This window comes from Hippocampus comes, unplaced genomic scaffold, assembly GCF_001891065.2.
Source record: "Hippocampus comes isolate QL1 unplaced genomic scaffold, H_comes_QL1_v1.1 scaffold327, whole genome shotgun sequence".
NCBI lineage: Eukaryota > Metazoa > Chordata > Actinopteri > Syngnathiformes > Syngnathidae > Hippocampus > Hippocampus comes.
Window position 1 is genome coordinate 1,004,805 of NW_017806221.1, and position 20,477 is coordinate 1,025,281.

The 20,477-nt window shown below is 41.7% G+C and overlaps 1 protein-coding gene across 3 annotated transcripts in view; it reads left to right on the forward strand.

The window, feature by feature from the left end:
- zfpm2a (zinc finger protein, FOG family member 2a) overlaps positions 1 to 20,477 on the forward strand; it is a 114,780-nt gene that overhangs the window by 33,353 nt on the left and 60,950 nt on the right. For 2 of the 3 annotated variants that reach the window (XM_019856212.1, XM_019856213.1), the window contains one exon: positions 4,273 to 4,374. In XM_019856212.1, coding sequence (XP_019711771.1) covers positions 4,273 to 4,374 — 102 coding nt within the window. The remainder of the gene's footprint in view (positions 1 to 4,272; positions 4,375 to 20,477) is intronic. The other variant, XM_019856214.1, reaches the window with a different exon arrangement.

The window sequence follows — 20,477 nt, forward strand, 5'->3', positions numbered from 1 at the left end:
GTGCCGTAATTAGCCCTGTGCGGACTTGAACGTGGATTTTAAAGCAGCCACTCATCCCATGGCCTTTATCTTGTGCTGCTTTCTGGAGAATAAGGTCTCCCGTGTAAGGTTCCTCCACTGAGCAGCGGCTCTCTGGTCTTAGCTTAGCCTTGTATCTATGTAGTCACTCTATGAAATGGGCTTGTCAGGGGGACCTAAAACCTCCATTAAAAGTTTCAGTCTATAATAGGTATTAAAAAGCTGTTGGAACACAAAGAAGACTACCAATTTTCATTAACATATGAAGCACTTATTAACTTTGATCAGAGTGCGGTGAAGTAGTAAAGCTGCTTAAAGGCGCAAAGGTCAGGAAGTTGAATGCCACCAAAGCCTGAGCCATTTGCCTTACCCTTGCAGAAAAGAGACTCCCCAGATAAGTGTAGAGAGCACCTTCATGTCCCATCTCGGTCTGAGGTTCGGAGACCTCCACATGGGGCAATGGTTGGCTTCAGAACCTGTTCAGGTAATGGCGGTGTGCCCTGACTGGTTTGGGTCTAACAGGCATAGAGCCTCATGTCACAAATTAACACAATTCACCTTTCAGACTAATAGAATCTCTGCCTACCAAGGTTTCTATATGGTGGAGAATGGAACCATTATCAAAAAATAGTCCTGCTTTTTTCTACCTTCTGAGCCAAAATCTATCTTGGATCAGTTTCTGCTGCTAACAATTAAAAGAATGAAATATTTGTATATATGCTGAGTGGCGCCTTTCATACTGAAATTGACCGAGCTGTTTTTATCCTTTATCTTCTCTTAATTACCTTCCAATTGCCGCCTGATAACAAATGATCTTGAGAGCTATGTGACATTTTTTAAACCACATTGAATTGACCCTTGATTTGTGCCCATTTTTCCACCGTTCATTTTCACAATCAATTAATGTCGACAAAAGCGCTGTATACAGCACTCATCTTCTCATCTTACATCTTGACTAAATGACCTGCAAAGTGTCAAAATCAGAGAGAAGTGTCTTCTTCACAGAAGCAATTTGAATCTCTCGCAGTACACCGGAAGGTCTTCTTGGCTCTTTTGCCACAGCTGCTTGTGCCCAGAATGGCGATTGTGGAATTTTAATGCACAGTTGATGCAGGAGAATATGGGGAAATGCTAATTTGCGACGCGATAAGATGAATCAAGTCATCCCTTTAGCCCCATTTGACTCAGTGGAGGAAATTAATCATTAATGTTTGTTAAGTATGACAATCTAACTGGGCCAGATCTACACGCCCAGAGACGGAGGCAGAGTGAGATAAAGACCCAGGCTGCAGACAAGGAGGAAAACTGCCAGATTCTGTAATGATGGGAATTTATTGGCATTTAAAGAGACAGAGGCAGAGCATTCCACTAATAGCCTCCCTCCATTGGAGTGGTCTCGCTGCCGCAAACTGAAAAACAATTTCAACCTATTTTCCTGAATGCGGAGAAGTCTTCCAGCTCTGCTTGGGAGAAATGTAATCTATTGCTGCATAATTTTCATCAGCAACTAAATATGCACTATCAACTACCACGACGATTTGGAAGGTAACCCTTTTAAACATTCACATTTTGAAACGTACTGCGCGTGGCTCAGTACTTCAAAAGTCTTAAAAAGTGGGCCTCGGGGTCAAAGTATCAAAAGTTGAATTTAGTAATGAAGGACAATCATGTATGAAGACTTTAAAATGCTTATATTGCTGAAATCGTGCCCCTTCTCGAGCCTCAGTGGTCAGGATTAGAAGGCTCTGCACTCCTTCATCTTACACACATGGATTGACATTTTCAAGGGCTTCCTTCACAGAGACAATGCTAAAAGGCACAGAAAAAGCCAATATGACTTTGTTGCTACCTTGCTCGAGGAATTGTTTGTGTAAATTGCCTATAAGCTTATTGACCTGAATGCGTGTCACACCGTGTGTGACTGTGATGTGGCTCCAGTGTTGTCCTTTGATTAAGCGGTGATACAGCTGATGTGAACAGCTCACCGAGTCCTCATGCATGTCCGCCAACCCTGCGACCAGCAGCCCACCCCACTCGCCATCCTTTCTGTTCTGGTTAGCCCTCTCTCACTCAACCTTAGTTACATCTCTTTTCTTTCGTCTGCTGGGAAAGGAATAAAAGCCAGATGTAAATTATGATGAAGGCGATAATAGTAGAAGATTATCATTGACTATCTGTCTCCCTTGATAAGGCTTCATTGGGTCTCGGTTCAAATCATGAAACTGGACATTGTCTTTTTTACTTAGTGTAGACCCTCTGTGAATAAAACCGAGCAGCTCAATCAATCTGTCAATACATGAGAGGTTACAGTAACATAAAATTATATTTCTCCCTGTTCCCAGCTACTGTGGTGTAAGCAAAGGACTGCTGCCACAGCACATCCCCCCCTGCTCTGCTTTTTCTTCATGACATTTGTGCAGGAAACTTCATCAAAGCCCTGTGACATTGTTCCCTGTGAGGCTGCCCGGACGGTTGTGTTTAAAATGCATTGCAAACTGTGTTCGATAGAAGGCAGAAAATCCTTAATCACTCCTTAATTAAGGAATCATCTTGTAGCTTCATTTCCCTGCCTGTAATTAAACACTTCCAATACATTTAGTTACAGGGCTTAACATGTTCGCCTGAGATCAAGGTAGTGCTTTTAATGTTATCTTGTCAGCGTTTTTTTTTTTTTTTTATTCCGCTCCATTGGAAGGAACTCTTGCTATGTGTCGGGTTTTTTTTATCCATCATACATCATAATACAAGCCCAGTATGCAAAAGAGGTTCTCCAGTCCCAACAACAAATAGTGAGGAATTTTGCTCAGTGGGCTCTCTGATACCATACGGGGAGGGTAAAGGAGTGAGCGGAGAGAGATGCTTGCCCAAGTAGACACTCATATAAACAAAACTGGGTCGTAATGACCTCATGCGCTGTAAGTAGGACATATCTGAAGACTTCAGTGCAATATTACTTTTCTCTCTTGAACATCTATTCAAGTAGGAGGATGACAACTGATCCTTTTGGCAGTGGTTGCCTCCTTGTTTGAACTGAACCTTGAAAAAAAAATCTAAACAAACGTGCACACGTGTGCATCTGTTCTTGTGTGTGTGCTTGTGTACATGTGTGCTTGATAGGAAGATTAACGTTACCAAGGATGGACATTGTTGTCTTGTGTCAGCTGTCATTTGAAAATTGATAACAAACACCTTCCCAGTGTCCATTCACCCAAAGGGGAAATACACTAGGAAATACATATGCATTGATGTTACTTTTTTATTATTATTTTTTTTTTAATCATGATTTATTTCTTTTATTTTATTATGCACTGCACAACCACTCTCAAAATAGTATGGAAAATTTGAGTCCACATTATAAGTGTCTGAAAACATATTGGATGGACAGAAACACCAACTTACCAATTGCAAGCCTCCTCAAACCACTTAGTGGGACATTGGGACATTCTGAGGTGAGGTGAGGCTACTCGCTGCCACATGTATTTGAAGGGGAAAAAATTCATCAGTTTGGACTTCGAAATCATGCACAATATTAGATTCTAAAAGAAAATCTAAATGAAGCACATGCACTGGAGTATACCAGTGAGCTCAAATTGAAAGTAATGTTATCAAATCATCTTTTGCTTATTTTTCATTCTTCATGCCGGGCCCTGCCTCTCCTTACGACACGTCCTTGTCACTAAGCATGCAAATTTTCTTTCAGTAAATGCATCCAAGATTGCTCACCAAGCAATCCCATCACTGTCAGTGCTGTGCATTTGGAGGTGGTGTCAATTTAACAAGGGCTTTAAGCACTTGCTTCCTGGAGCGAGATACCCAAATATTCCTAAGCACGGTCTGTCTGAATCCAAAGACTGCAAATCAGCCCTACATCCTATAACACACATTCTCACTCGCTCCACAATAGATCAAACGGTAATAAATAGCCGCCTCTCCCCCGCACATGGCTTTCCTTCCTGTTTAATGGCACTTCCTCTTTTTCCTGCGAGAACTCATGGGAAATCTTTTTAGATGAAAGTGTGCAGCTGGACCTTGTGAGCACACTGCTAAATTGCTATTGTCCATACATTGCCTGATACTCACAAACCCACAGAAATATCATATCAGGTTATGATTGTTTAGTATCTGGCAAACACAATTTCAATGGAGTGTTTCTAATTTATGGTCAGTTTTTTCAATGCAGTGTGTCACCATTTTTGTACTGCTCTCTCTGTATTAGTTATATGAGTTTTGTTGGATTTTTTTCCCTTCTTTCAGGAGAGGAGGACGGCAACCGAGAGGCCGTAGAACCAGAAGTGGACAGCCAGGCTGAGAAGACGAGGCGTGCTTCAGTGGGGCTGGCTGAATGGGATGGCCCAAGTAAGCAAGGGATTCACATGGGCACTCTTCCAAAATCTTTGAGAGCCATCAAAGTTATTAATAGTTTGCAATGCATTTCACACTAAGAATACATTGAATAGAATGCCAGTAAGTATAAACTATTGGGTTTGAAAAGGAAGGAAGCATTGTGTCTATGATTTCATGGTGGCTGAATCAGTCACAAGTTAGCATGAAACAGTACAATTTATACAGACAACATTGAGATAGAATTTACCAGCATGTACAGCACTTTCTTTTTCAAAAGATACATAAAAGGGAGATGATCTGTCTATCTGTAAAGGTGTGGGTTTTTTTTAAAGCAAAAATTGTGTTTTGCCATTCTACCAAAGGTGACTTCATCAGAGTGATGGATAATACATCGAACAGCCTGCATACACACTGCTGAATGCTGAAAACATGATTCCATTTAATGTATGAAATGACCTCAATAATGTATCGCAGGTACAGGCGTTTGCAAAATGAGAGAGACCGAAAAAAGAATAGAGTAAGAGAGAAAAAGTGGATTTGGGCAAGTTGTGCTTGCTAGCTAAAAGCCCCCTGGGGTGTGTATTTTATACTGACAGTGAATCAGCGTTATCACACCTATCAGATAATGCATTTATCATTAAATTTCACATTTGCATTTAAATCTGGGGAAGGAAATGAGCATTGCTGGCTAAAGATAAGACCGCTGGGACGACAGTAATAAACCATCACTGTGATCAGTCAGGAGACAGGGCTGAGGGGGTCAGCTCAGAACTATGGGGGCCATGACAAAAAGAAGGCATCACATGCCGAGAAAAGACAGTTTGGGCCAAGAAATGCTGAGCTTAAAAATATGTCTTTGAAAAGGAGGAATGGATATACAGTACAGTAGCATGGTCAGATACATGACTGACTATAATTATTGCTTGCCTTCGACTTACCCATCAGAATGAGTCTTAAGGGCTCAGAAAGACACAACTCGGCTGGCAGCAGAGACACCTCGGACTTAGTCGCTTGCATATTCTCCACAGTTGAACTGCGGAGGAGGTTGTGCGTGTTGCCCATTTCATGTTTTACTAAAGCGCAGCCTGAGTGGTTCTCAGCTATCAAGCGGCCTATGGTTTGTCGACTTCCACACAGTGCCCTAATCTCTGCTGTATTACATCGGTGGAAAAAAAAAATAGCTGTGTCCAGCTCTTATACATCCTGCTTGCGCTAGCTTCAACTTGACAGCAAGGCTTGAAAAAGAATGGTGTTTAAATCAATATGTTGCCACAAATACGAAGCTTATGCCACCATAATCGGGAGTTGACCCTGTCTTTCCTCTGTTTTCTCCCTGGGCAGCGCAGAGAAGGCAGAAATTAATCTTGCCGCATAATAACGCCATTCACTTTCCCATCAAGGCTGCCATAAAAGGTCACTTCCCTTTTTAATTTTTCCCATTGTACTGCAAAAGTCAGATGGGCATGTTGTAATTTGAATAAAGAGGCAAATCAGACAATCAGATAGGGCCATTTGAAAAGACATGACTTCCTGTTCAAAGCGATTAAAGCAAATTTATTTAGTTTGTGACTGTCTACCTTTTCATCTCTTTGTAAATGTTCAGATAGCTCCGCGTTGAAAAGTTCTTTGTTCGTGGCTGGCTTAAGTTAAAGCAGGTGTGATTATGATCACCCACAGATAATTTTTAATCACTCCACGCGTGCATCTGAATAGGATGTGTAATGGCCGTTCCATAAAAAGAGAGACAAGCCTTTTAATGAGGCGGGTTAACTCGGAACATGCCCACCTGCTTTGGGGAATCTATTGAAACACCTCTGTACACTTTCCCTTTTGCTGAGTAACAACAAAAGCCTTTACAACCCATATCCTGTAATTGAACTTTTTTTTTTTTTTTTTAATTCGCTGCTTTTCATCTCCGCTGTGCACATACCAAGTGACTGTCCATGATTGGCCCTTGTTCTCTGATTGGTTCTCAGTCTGCAGCAGCAGAGAACCGTGCACGATGACTCAATATTAAGCTGATAGCCGTCTCTGTTGTTCTGAGTGCCGCGTCTCTGATGTGGAACACCCAGCGAGCTGCCTTTCTCTCCCCTTGTCTTTCCTAGTATGTCCTCAAGCAAATCTACACGCTGATCTTCTATCTCGTGTTCATTTCTTGTCATGGCACTTTTGCAATCAGCCGCTGATTTGGGAGATAGCGTGTCATACTATTCTTCTAATTTTCATGGACGAGTGGCGATAGGAATCTGTCTCTGTGTCTCTCATCCCCCTTCGCTTGCTCTCCTCGAGGCTAATTGGGAAAGGCGTGTTTCAACTAGCGAACTTTGCTAATGAACTTGTTCTCGGCCTTATCTAAGTGCTTCTGCGTGTAAACCACACCCCCTCTACAATGCCATAGGAAGATTGGTAAAGCAGTAGTTCTGGAATATTTCTGCCTTGGAAGTAGCATTTACTCTCGCAAAAACTGGGATGAGGCGTTAGCAAAACATGTTACAGCTACTGTAGTGTATTCAATGGATGTCACTGGATAAAGTATATACATTCCATTTGCTTTTTCTTGAGCTTTTTTATGCCGTACTTTACTGAAAAATAACATTGCGAAGAAGAAAAGCAGTGCCTATGTCTGCTGAACTTGAGCCTATTCCAGTTGACTTTCGATGAGGGGTGTACCCTGGATTGTCACTTGTCAATCACAAGGCCCATGGAGAGAGTGGGAATGTAGTCTGCCCTAATCATATTGGAAAATAAGACGACATTAACTCTGTGAATGTAAATGAAGTTGTAAAAGTGCCATCTTACAATGGAAGAACCAGTGCAGTGGGAAAAGGGGAATAACTTTTTCTTGACAAATGTAACTGTGGCGATCAGATGTCAAGGTGTAGGATTTGTGAGTAGGCAAGAAATGGCTCTCCTCCGTGGCGATGATCCTAAAAAATACTGTAATAAAGAATTCAATGCTTGTGGGGATGTTAAAATTTTAAAGTGAAGTCTAATCCACCGCGAGGAAGTCACAGGAGTTAGATGAAGCGGACATTCCTCAGGTAATCACTGACAAATTGAAATCTTCTATTTAATTACACTTTATACTCACACTATAATAAGCTTCAGTTCATATGATAGGTACGAGTGAACAAATGGACTGTCTACTTGCATTCAACCCGTTTCAGTAAAAAATCTTTTATTGTGTCTGGTTGCCAAGTAGAAGGTGTAGCAGAAGCAAAGTGTGACAGAATGGAACAAGAGCAATGTAGTCACTTTGTCCAAAAATATTCTCCCTTGGCTATCCCCAATGTCAGCATGGCCCACCTTGCTCAGTGCCTGCTGCCAGTTGGCCGTTGGCCAAGGGGTCAGCCAATGAATCCTACCTGACAGCCACACACACACACACACACACACACACACACACACACACACACACACACACACACACAAAGAGAAGATCCATTGTCACCCACTACCTTCCTTCCATTTTCAAGACATCAAACGTGCACATGCTGCAAATGCAGCTTTACTCAGATGTAAAAAGCCTCATTTGTGACTCCAACCAGTCCAGAATACTCTTTGGCCAATCTGCTTTCTGCACGCCCCCACACCCCACACACCTCCAAAAACATTTCAGGTTTAATGCACATATGTCATACTAGGAGAACAGGAGGACCAGATGGCCACGATACTTTGGCAGGTGGCTCAACAAATGTTTGTGGTTGCCCATGCAGCTATTTATGCCATGGTGAAACAAAGACACGCAAATATTTGCTAAAGGACATGGGGACCTTTTGTTGTAATTCAAAGTGATCACTAGTATTAACCAGCGGATAAAACCTTTGTGCATCAAACTGTCAGATGAACTTTGACAGTTCTAGCAGCCTCATTTTAATGGTTTCTAAAGTAGGAGTTGAAACGATTTGTCGATGTATCGTCAACTAAATCATGGCGAATTCGCGATGACAGCGTTAAATCAATGAATTGCCTTCATACGAATTAACAAGGATGCTGCACAGAAAGCAACAGATGCTGCCCCCACGTAGGAAACTGGCTGTGGTGCTTCCATTCAAACCATTGCAGCAGTGATGAGTCTCACAAGGTCAAAGGAGGCTGCTTTTCCTTCATGTGTAAGAAGACTTCATTGAACAAATACCAAAAACAACACATCTGAAGCAGCTCGTAAATCGCCAGGTCACACTTACTCAAGCTTTGCTTGACATACAGCAGTAACAACCACAAGGTCACTCTATTGCAGGTTCTATGCACGGCCACCTCAAAAGGCACGTCTTCCTGCGAGGTCACTTAAATCTTCACATCAGCAAGCCAAACTCCCTCCTGTAATGACTATAATGCTCTGTTTCATCTGCTGACTGTACACAATCAAACAACTTATACTGTAGCAAGTAACAGGCGGCCCGGTAGTCGAGTGGTTAGCATGTCGACTTCACAGTGCAGAGGTACCGGGTTCAATTCCAGCTCCGGCCTTCCTGTGTGGAGTTTGCATGTTCTCTCCGTGCTTGCATTGGTTTTCTCTGGGTCCTCCAGTTTCCTCCCACATTCCAAAAACATTTATGGCAGGCTGATTGAACACTACAAATTGTCCCTAGGTGTGAGTGCGAGTGCAAATGGTTGTTCGTTTCTGTGTGCCCTGCAATTGGCTGGCAACCGGTTCAGGGTGTCCCCTGCATACTGCCCGAAGGCAGCTGGGATAGGCTCCAGCACCCAGTGAGGATAATGCTTGTTTTTGAACGTATGCACAGTGATTTGACTGGAACTCAAAAACAATGACGTATGCGATTGTCAACTCGATTATCATCACCTTGACAAATAAATAAATAAGTTGTTCAACTCCGATGGCAAAGACTACAATTTTCCTGTCTAGTTCTAGCACACAGGCAATTCATAATACCCATGTAGTTTCAAACACAAATAATTAGCATGATTGCTGAGCCCAAATATTATTATTGTTATTATTATTATTATTATTATTGTTAGTATTAATATTATGTTTGCATCAGACAACCTTACTAGGGTTAATCAGAAAATGTAGTTCACGATGTAATTAGTGCTTTACTGGAGTTAATATCAAAATGAAATACAGTCACTGTTGGTTGAATTATGAGGCCAGCAAGGTCTACTGTAGAGGTACATATCCATCTTACAACTTGAAGCAATGTATTGTCTTTACAATTTGACCTTTTGAAACGGCAAGTGAATTGGGTGCAGATAATAAAGAGCAAAAGGCCTTGCGATTCGCACACAGCAACAGTCCAAGTCAGCTTGCTCATTCTAAACAAGGCGCTTTCCAACTCGGCACTTAACTCTTTTCTAAAGTCCGGTTGCAGTCAAGGGAGAGAGGGATACACCAAAATGAGGGGAGAGAGACAAACGGAGCACCCAGATGCAGATTAGGCTGCAGAAGATGAGGGTGTAAAAGGGATTTAATGGTAGGATGGATTAGAAAAATCCTTGTAACAATGTTAAATAATTATGGTTCCAGTGGAGATCAAAGCAGCATTGATTGAACCCCTCAAGCCTTCAGCATACGGAGCCTTAGAAAGCAGAGATTGGTAAACTAGTGCACAGACCACTCCGGCTGCTCCACTTAAATTGGATTGGAAATATTAGGATATAGATGAATCCTTCAGGAGGCTTTTGCAGAGCTTTTGTCACCAGAAATGTAGCTTGGGAACTGTATGAAAGGTTTGATAGTGTACTGTCTTGACAGAATCATAAGACGAGGGTGTCACAGCTGTCTCGACTGATACCTAAGCTTTTTAAGTAGACTTATAGACACACTTGACTGTTATATCAGCAAAGTAGAAACTTTCTCTGCACGATGCCACCAAACCCATACAGCCCCCCCCAATCCACCATCCACCCTTTTTTGCCAGCACCGCCGCCGTCTTGTAATCAAGAAATTTGGATGCACATCACAGCAATTTTGTCTGGGAAGAGAAAGGTTTTTTTATCTTGTACCTATAGGGGTTTAGTCAAACACCTTCTGATAAGTCTGACAAAACTTGAATGGTGCAGATCTCTGATCCTTGAAAGTCCATCATCAGCGTCGATAAAACTCTAAAACAACTTAAAACAAGTTGTCATCAAAGCGAAACAGCTTTCTGCAAATAGTCTCGAAGCGTATTTGTTGTTGAAGCGTGCATCACCTGTGTGAGGAGGAGCCCTCATTTACCACAGCCGCACACACGTTCACAATGGGTGATTATAATGATGAAATATGCAACAAGAGATTAGACACATCACTGTACTCCTGTGCTGCATCGGCTTGATGCAAATGTAGTCACTGATCCGCAATACTAAGAGGCTTTATGGAGGAACTTCATGGTTGTTAGTTATATAATCTAAAATAGGGCAAAATGTAATCAATGGTCTTATCATCTAAGGAAGATGTCACCACATTCAGTTCTAGTTTTATACAGATGTGTGGGATGTAGCCGAGTAAGAATGCCTTTAATAGGATAATTCAGTCCCAGCTATTTTGTCTGCATATCAACTGAAATTATGTCCACTTAGAAGAAAAAAACTCACAATACTATCTTTTTACTGCGATTCCACTAGAGTAAGTCTAAATTCAGAGAGAAAATGTGGGTTGTCACAAAATATGAAGTCGACTTAAAACGCGGTTGGTGGTGGGTGCAGTTTTTTGCCCCCGGGGCCAGTCACCAGTTTGAATGTGGTTGTGCTGCAATACCATACGTACCCTTGCAGGCACTCTGGGCTGCACACATTCAAGAGGTATCATTTTAATTGGTTTAATATTTGATGTGTTTATTTAGTACTAACATGGAGACAGTGCAGGCTCAGAGAGAGGAAATAATACTGGGTAAATTCTGGATTGCTCAACTGAAAATTACTTGGTTGTTGCATTTTTTTCGGAGGCATTTTTCGGAGGTGGAGCTTTTAAAAGAATGGATTGGAGAGACGTCGATCTGTATTATTTTTTTTTTTCATGCATGACTGTGTGTGGGTTTTGTTGTGTTCAGATATTTCCATCGAGTATGTCTTGCGACTGCTTTGCTTGTATCTAGTTATATTTCACAATTTGACGATAAGAATGACAGGCAGTCCAATTCAGTAGAATCAGTAAAACCCGAAAACCCGTCCACTCGAGACCACGTCTATTTGATGCCTGTGCCTATGGACTTGATAGGTATTGACATCAGTTGATACTCTTTGATGTGAAGGCCTCTCAATTGGTGATGCATTGCAAAGCCTACTGGTCAATCCTCTTCTTTTTTTCTGTTCAAGAATGGAAAGAGACGGAAACATTTTGTCAAGAGGAATTAAAACACATAGTAATTGTTTATGATAACAATAATCAAAAGTTCATGAAAAAAATGCATGTTCCTTCCTGATTGCGCCAGTGTTGCTCTATTCAATTATGCAGTTTTCATTGGCATATTAATCATCTTTTCAACAAACAAGCTAGTGTTAATTAAAGCAAAGCATGGATAAAGACGTGTTGCCGGATCATCACTCCGTTTATCACCACGTACAGACCCAGCAGTTAAGTAAATTCAGGCTGTGCGATGAATTTCAATCGTTCTTCCTGTGTGTGTGTGTGTGTGTGTGTGTGTGTGTGTGTGTGTGTGTGTGTGTGTGTGTGTGTGTCTGCGCGTGTGTGAGTGCGTGCATGCACACGTGTGCGTGTGTTCATATGTATATGTGCGTGCGTGATCAACCATTTGTTTCTCCTCGTGTTTGAACGTAGTGACATTTCACACCAGTTTGTGTGTGAGTGAGCGTCGAAAGCATGCAAGCGTGCATACCTCGAATTCATGATGGAGTCTGTAATCTCCTTTTTTTCCCCCCCGTACATCTCAAATGTTAATAATTTGAAAATAGCGTCATTCAGACTGTTCAGTTTGTAGTTGTATGGATTTAGGTTTGAGTGGGTAAAGGAAGCTGGCAGAGCCATGTGACATCTCTGTACACACAGCTCATATCTTTCTTTTCCCCCCCATGTCTCCTTCAGTGACTTTTTTTTTCTGTTGCCTCCGTGCCTTGCTCATTGATGGAAGGGGATGGAGATTATGCAGGATCTGGGCTTCTCTAATCATAACTCCCTTCCTGTACTGTCATTCAGCACAAGTGAGAAAATGTCTTGGTGACGAGAGCAGTCAGGCAGCCGTGCAAGTATTTAAGTTGTACGGGAGAAAGAAAAAAACTCGAGGCATCTGTAAAAGCATGTCGCTTGTCCCCATCCCACACTGTGCGGCAACATTATCAGCTTGCGCCGTTCAACCACTTGGTGAAGTGGAGGGCCGGTCGCCCCTTAACTTAAACATAGCATCTTTGTGGTTTGAAGCACTTGGCTGCTCTGCACCCGGAGTGGATCAGAAAGGCAAATATCACTCAAGTGTTGCTGTTGCCCATCAGAAAAATCACACCTTGGGGAAAAGTTACTGCTGTGTTAGTTTGAATCCAAATGCACTCAAACAGACTGTTGCGCTGGATCGACCCCCTCTACCCAGTCACCCCTTCACAGAAAAACGCTGGCAAAAGGAGAAAAGAGGAGAAGAGAAAGCAAAAGAGTGAGTGGGAGAGAGATGGAGATGAAGGAATGAAAGCGAGGGACGGGGCAGAAAAGTCAAAAACCTCCACATAACAATGCCAGAGAAAAATCAGAACATTTTCCAACCGAAAGATGGGCCATTTCCAAATCCTTGTGCCCTATCAGACAAATTAAAGTAAATCAAGCATGAAATGAAGCAGAAGAGCCCGGAGATAAGGCTCCTTTAAGTCGTTTACAGATTAGGACAGAGAGAGAGAGGTGCATCTGGTCTCTGGCAGTGAAGGAGGCTAGTTTCTCATTTCACAATAGCAGCCTGTGTATAGGATTACTCTCCCCTGTCACTGACATGAGGAGCAGTGAGGGAAAAGATGTCCACAAAATGTGTCTAAATATGTCCCTGTGGAAAGGTTTTGGAGCAGAAAACTCTCAGTGTTGGTCTGAGGTGACATCTGATAAGAAAACATGTTGGACTCTGACCCCGTGCAACATTATTGACTTGTTTGTTGTGTTTTCCGCCTTCTTCACCTTTTCCCTTTGCTCAAGTGGCTTCATTGCTGTGCGGTTTAAAATTCAAATGAATTTCAGATTGGCAAAGTGGCATCACGGCTGTCAACTACTATGTCTAAAACACCTCAGATCAGGTTTTGGGGAGGTAAAAAAGAGGAGCTGTTGCGTAGCTGTAGCTTATATATATATATATATATATATATATATATATACACACACACATACACACACACACAATATATAAAATTCCTCGTCGGGTGGTGTCTTTCCCACATATACAGTCCATAATCCGTTCCAGAACACTTCGAAAACCGATTTGTTCGAAATCCGAAACTATTTTATTAGCCCATGATTAGGGGCTAATACACTATGCAGAAATAACAAAAAAACAGTCAGATTTGCGTAAATCACCACAAACACGTCTGCTCACAATGAACGTTACATGAGGAAGTGTCACTTCCTCGTGTAAGGAAGCTGAGAGGAGTCGAGTGGCGTATTCAGGTTAGCTTAGTTTGGTTGAAAACCGATTTTCGGTCGTAATCCGAGGCGTAAAAATCTCGAACTTTCTGGTCGAAAACCTATGTGGTTCAGAACAGAGACGTTTGAAAACCGAGGTGTGACTGTATAAAATGTGCTCTGTAAACGGCAATGCTCAATTTGTTGCTCATTTCCCGCTTAATATCAACAGATTAATTGCTGTTTTATTTCAGCACTCGCAAATAATCAAAACCTAATTATGGAGCAAGTTGCTCATGGGTGAATTTTTACAGGATACGAACACACAAAGGCAGGCGCACGCACCCATTGGTGCATGCGCACAAACCGGGACAAGCAGGAACTAAATTGCTCTCTTTCTCTCTCATGCACACATTCGCACCCACACAAGGCGAGGGTGCGCCGCTCTTTGAGCTCGAGCTGGATTTTGTTTCACTCCTTTCGTGTATCTTTTCTAGGAGTGATGAGAGGTTGGCTCGACTACGGCGCTCAGCTCGCCCCGAGAGAGAGGGGAGCTGGCCTGTCATGGGGTAACTGCTCTCTAAAGCTGCGACCTTGACCTTCCAAGCCCAAGTCTTAGGTTTAGCTCCTTTATCACACTATCTCCAGGCATTTAAAAATACTCCTGAAACTCAATGATTTAACCCGCTTTTACGCTGTTCACATCAAAACTGGATGAAAAAAAAGCTTAATCCATCTTATCTGTTGGCTGTCAAACTGCTTCGGCTAAAACCTACTCACAAAAGACAACTAGGTCATCCAGGAAAAAAAAAAACTGAATTTCTCGTTACCCAGGGGAAGTTGCAGCCTGGTAATTGACTTGGAAGTAGATTCAGGCCCACTTAAAATAGTTATAGTCTGAATTAACTACAAAACGTCACTATGCAATGTTAGCTGCGGTCTCACAATATAGGTGTATCATTGTACATTTGGTAGTCGTTCACATTACAAATGCAAAATTGACTTCTAATGTGAACGCAATGTGTCCATGATGTGACACGCATGCTCACAAAGCACGACGTTGAGTGACCTTCACCCCCCACTCCTCCCCGCCCCAAAAATGATGTCATGTGGCAAAGTCTTTACAGAAGCAAATATGGTCCTGTGTATAGAGGCTCATCGTATCATCTCATCTCGCCAGAATAGCAAGGTGGGAAGAGGTAGAAATATTTTGGGGAAATGAGGCTGATGTTAATTTGGCCCCCATGGGTGGGCACTTGGAAACCGCCTGCATCCGTGTGTGAATCCCCCCCTCCCCCAACCGACCCCTCCAAATATTTTTAAGTTGATAATGATAATCATTCATTCAAGGAATTGATTTCTTCAACCAATCAGAGGGATTGTCTCACGCTGCCGTCATATTTACAATACGATAACATGCACCGCACACGTCTGAGGAACTCAGAATTTGTCTGCCTGCACCTCAATTAAACACACCAAAATTAACACCACCTTTGATATAGTCTCAAATCAGGTTTACTTTTCGTCACCAAATTGCAAAATGTTCCAGGGACGTGCAAACGAATATGCGAAACGCCTATCGAGCCGTAGCGCAGTCTACCAAATTCACAAACACGCTTAACTAGATTTGTCTGGGCATGACAAAGATGATGTGCCTGTTTAACACCGAGCATAGTCTTCTTTCTGTCATCTAATTATCAGGTGTGCAGGACGCCCCAGCTCCATCTGCCGATATGCCCAGCAAGGGCGCAATGCGATTCCCAAAACAGTAAAGTGAAAATGAAGCTGCACCAGTATTTACGCCGAGCGCCCAGGTGCCTGTCTATGAACATTTTTTTGGGGAGCACAGGGGCAACCCGACATGTCTAGAATGCCCAGAGAAAGTTGCGGGCTTCAAGAAATCAGACGTTATTATATTTTGGACTAGATCGAGTCTATTATTGTAAAGACATTTCTTCCCATTTAACTCAGTCATTACTAGTCATTTTGAGACCCTTTTTTACCCTAACTGTTGAAAAAAAATATATAAATGAGCACCTGGGATTAAATGTGTGGAGTCTGAAAAGACATAAATGTGTCTTTCGAAGTGAATTAGTTTCAAATGTAAAGTAACACAGCAACCCACGAAAGCAGAGGGTAATATAGTAAATGAAATGGAAATATCTATTCCTCAAATGTTGACGTTATGGTATGTGTGCTCCAAAATAGTACATTTCCGATACTGACATATTGACAATATGTTTAATATAGTGGGGCTACTCATGATTGTTTAAATGATCGATTAACCTGTCAATTATATCGTTGATGAATCGTATTTAAAAACATTTAAAATTTTCACCCGTTCGTTTTAAATTAGGACATTATTTCAAACTGACAGTACAGAATAAGCACAAACATAAATTATGTTTCAGTTTCATGTTTGATATTATATGTCAGAAAATTGGGAAAAAAACTGCTGATAATTGTTTTGCAAAGTAAAAGCAGACGTGTGCAAATGTCTCATTTTGAAAAAAAAAAAAATTAGTCTGCCTTCATGGAAGATGACAGAAATTAGATTATATTTTCTGCAGAGAGGCAGAAATTCCAAGGATTAGGATAAATTGTAATTAAAGTTTCTAAGCGATTCATCGATTCTGAAATATTTCGTGATTAATTTGACAATCAACTGCAGCTTAATCGATTCATCATTGCACTTCGAATATAACACAACACTGTGTGATGTAGAACCTGGAGCAGCCCTGCATGGAGGTGATGTGAGACAAAAATGACACCGGCAGCTTGTCGTGACATAAACCGATCAGACAAGTTGCACGCGAATCGCCTGTTGTGATGAAGAGTTTTCTCTCAAAAACAGCATAGTTGTCATCCCATTGGTTATTCTAGCTGTGTGATTATCTTGTGGGCATAAAAAAAGTGCAATGCGGGAATGATGTATGCAGTCATGTTTATTTTACAATGGCAATACATTCAAATGCATTCCAAACCAAGCATTTCCTGGTGGAAAACAGTGCTTTCAAGTTCAATCCTTTGCCATGCAATGTTTTCATGCAACATTTTATTTATGAAAAGACTGAACACACTGAGAGGATGGCAGCTTCCTTTTAAAATTCATCCCAAGTTAACAGACCATCCATTTCGCAATCATCTCGGCACTCGCAAGTGGAGTAATGTCCTTTTGATGGGTTGGAAATTTTGAGGAAAGCATTTAAAAGAATTGGATTGCAGCACGAGTGGTGTGTGTCCTCTAGATGGTGGTGGCGATAAGGGATGTATCTTTGTGTGAGCACAATCATTCTTTCAGTTTTTCTGCCTCCCTTTACATGCAATCAGTCGAAATTGCTGTCCTTTCTCCAACGATGGATGTCTTGCAGATTGTTGTCAGCAGGCTGGCTGCTAACTTTGCCAGGTTTTTGATGGAAGCAGCTACTTGGCAGCTGGTATAATTCATCTGTTCAATGACACCAAAAGTTTGAATTCAGTGTGAAGATCCATCGTCTGAATATTTGAACCACATTCTTAGCCTGGATTTGGATTACCTTCCATTACAATTAAACTGGCACCAGGTGACAACACGGTATTTACTTAATTTGTCGTCTCAAGGGAGTTGATTTGGTGCTGCAATCAAAGAATGGTCTCAAGGGGAAAAAATGGGTTTGAAAGGAGCTTTAGTTGCCTCAACTCAACCTTGCCTTTTCCACAGGTACGCTCAGTGCCGTAGTCCGCCAATACTCGATTTACTATTTTGCAGTTATGTGGGGTAGACTCCTGCATGGATTTTTTTTTCCAGGTCTGTGTCCAACCTGATCCGGTCATATTCAATACCTCATCTGGCCTGCAACACACACACAGTTGACCCGCATGAGCAAAGTAACAATCAAGCCCAGACAAATGAAATGACCCGACCCAAAAATACACCTGTTGCTTGCTGTGATTTTAACGTACAATCTATGTTCCGTAACCATTATGATGAAGATAAAAGTATTTTGATATTTTTCATTGTATTGCTATTTTACTATTAGTACTAATTGTGATTCACCCCCAGTCTACGTCATCTACCGGTACTTGTTTTGCCCTAGTCTGCAAAAAAAATAAAAAAAATAAAGCCCTTATTTTTTTTAAAGCTCCCCATTAACTGTACATTGCCCGAAAACCAGTCTGACCCGAAGTGGGCAATGCACTACGTCTTTGTTCTCGATTTACTATTTTGCAGTTATGTGGGGTAGACTCCTGCATGGATTTTTTTTTCCAGGTCTGTGTCCAACCTGATCCGGTCATATTCAATACCTCATCTGGCCTGCAACACACACACAGTTGACCCGCATGAGCAAAGTAACAATCAAGCCCAGACAAATGAAATGACCCGACCCAAAAATACACCTGTTGCTTGCTGTGATTTTAACGTACAATCTATGTTCCGTAACCATTATGATGAAGATAAAAGTATTTTGATATTTTTCATTGTATTGCTATTTTACTATTAGTACTAATTGTGATTCACCCCCAGTCTACGTCATCTACCGGTACTTGTTTTGCCCTAGTCTGCAAAAAAAATAAAGCCCTTATTTTTTTTAAAGCTCCCCATTAACTGTACATTGCCCGAAAACCAGTCTGACCCGAAGTGGGCAATGCACTACGTCTTTGTTTTGTTTTTGTTTTTTTTCTTGACACACATGAGAACGGAATGATGTTAGTGCCTGGGAACAATCGATCAGCTCCTTCTTCCTGCTCTTCAAAAAGCGGAGACAGGAGCAGCACCCTTTAGGCTTTTTGGGGATAATAGAGGTGGGTGCCGAGAGTGAGGAGGAGGTGGATGAGATGTACTGTGTGGTGGCTGAGAGGTGTTTTAAAGCAAGTGCCTCTTCCAAGAGATAATAGTGTGAACTGTGGGTTATAAATGTTGCATTTTGCTCCGTGAGACCCGATAATAGCAGTTTGGGTAAGGGGAAGCAGAAAGTTCATCGCTCTCTTATCAAAGCTCTGTGACATTTCTCCTTCAGCTGTAAAATTTCATATCACGTAGGCCTATCTGCTATAAAGATGTGACACCTCTTGTCGAACTGATACAGCGCATTCTATTTCACCCCCATATGCCGCTCTTGTGGTATATTAATTTATAGCCCATTTGCTGTCTCTATAGGGCTGCCTATCAGTGAAGATGACTGTGATTCAGTAGGAACATCTCAATTGCCCCATGCATGTTGAACTTTGAGCAGCAGCCATTTATTAGCCTTAATTCAAAGTTACAGCTGGATATATATGCGTCTGTCTTTTATTCATGATTACATCTGCCCTTTCCAATCGTATAACCAAGGCCTTCTACCGTGTAGTTGGGAAACCTTTTGTGGATATGTTTTACAGTAATTTTCCCACCTTCCAGTTAGTTCTTTGAACTGCAGAGTCAAATTAAAATTCATAAATTAAAGCTTATGTGGAAATATCACAAGCAGGTTCGCTGCTGCAGAAAAAAGAGGCAATTTGATGAAGAAATTGTCATCTCAAATTATTAGCAGGGCCATTGCTCAAGATCACAAATTACATGTCAAGAATTCACCGCTATATATTACAGGGAATCGGGGGAAACGTACAAAAATCTGGACATAGGGAGGGGCTTTGAATCGCTATCCTTGGAGTCACACATTTTTACACAGTATATATAATGACCTCCTTCCATTGAAGACAAAGGAACGTGATTACCAACAAACAAACAAAAACAGATCTAAACATTTTTTTTCTTTAAATCAGAGCAGGCCACCAAGGAACTAAGCATACAGTCATGTGCCACTGAAGTGAGAGAGGAGGCATCCTATTCTGCAGCACAATAACACACAGTGGACACCCCAAAACAAACAGATGCCAGCATGGCACATCTTGGGTGCTATCTGAGGAGGATCTCTCCACACAAAGGGACATTCATTGGTCTGCCAAGTATCTGTGGAGTGCAGGAACAGACCCTAGAGTCTAGCGACAGATGATGATCTTATCGAGGGAGGTCCAGTGACGTGTGTATGCGGGCGACGGGTGAGTGGTAGGTGGAGTTGGGAAGTGTAGAGGGTAACGGAGGCAGGGATGTGCTGGCTAAGGTTAGAGTAAAACCTCATTAATTTATCTTAGTTGGCGAAATGTTTGGCAGTTGTAAATTGGACCAAGAGGAGACTCAACACATGGATTAAGTCGCCTAATATATATGATTATAGGATAAAACAACTCAACGGCATTAGAAAGCGAGTCCAGATTATACAGTCTGTTTTGTTTCATGTTAAGAAACCTATAAAAGTGAACATAAAACATATAGACAGTTCATAAAGGCAACTCATTATTCATCCATGGGTGTTTTATTTATTTACTTATTTTTCTGTGGAGTGCATGAGTACCTGCAACAGATGTGACCAGCCATCTGTGCACCGAGGTCCTCAGGCAACATTTGTTGTGTGATGCACACAACTGGAAGCCAAGCACGGTGAACCACAAACCACACAAAATGCCCCTTAAATCTCTTCCTCACCCACCCCCACTCACTTGCATGCACACTGTTCACTACCCACTATAAGCACCCTCCCACCCCAACAAAAAATAAAGGGACTAGAAAGACCAGGGTAAAAAAAAAAAAAAAAAAAAAAGAAAAACTGGAGGG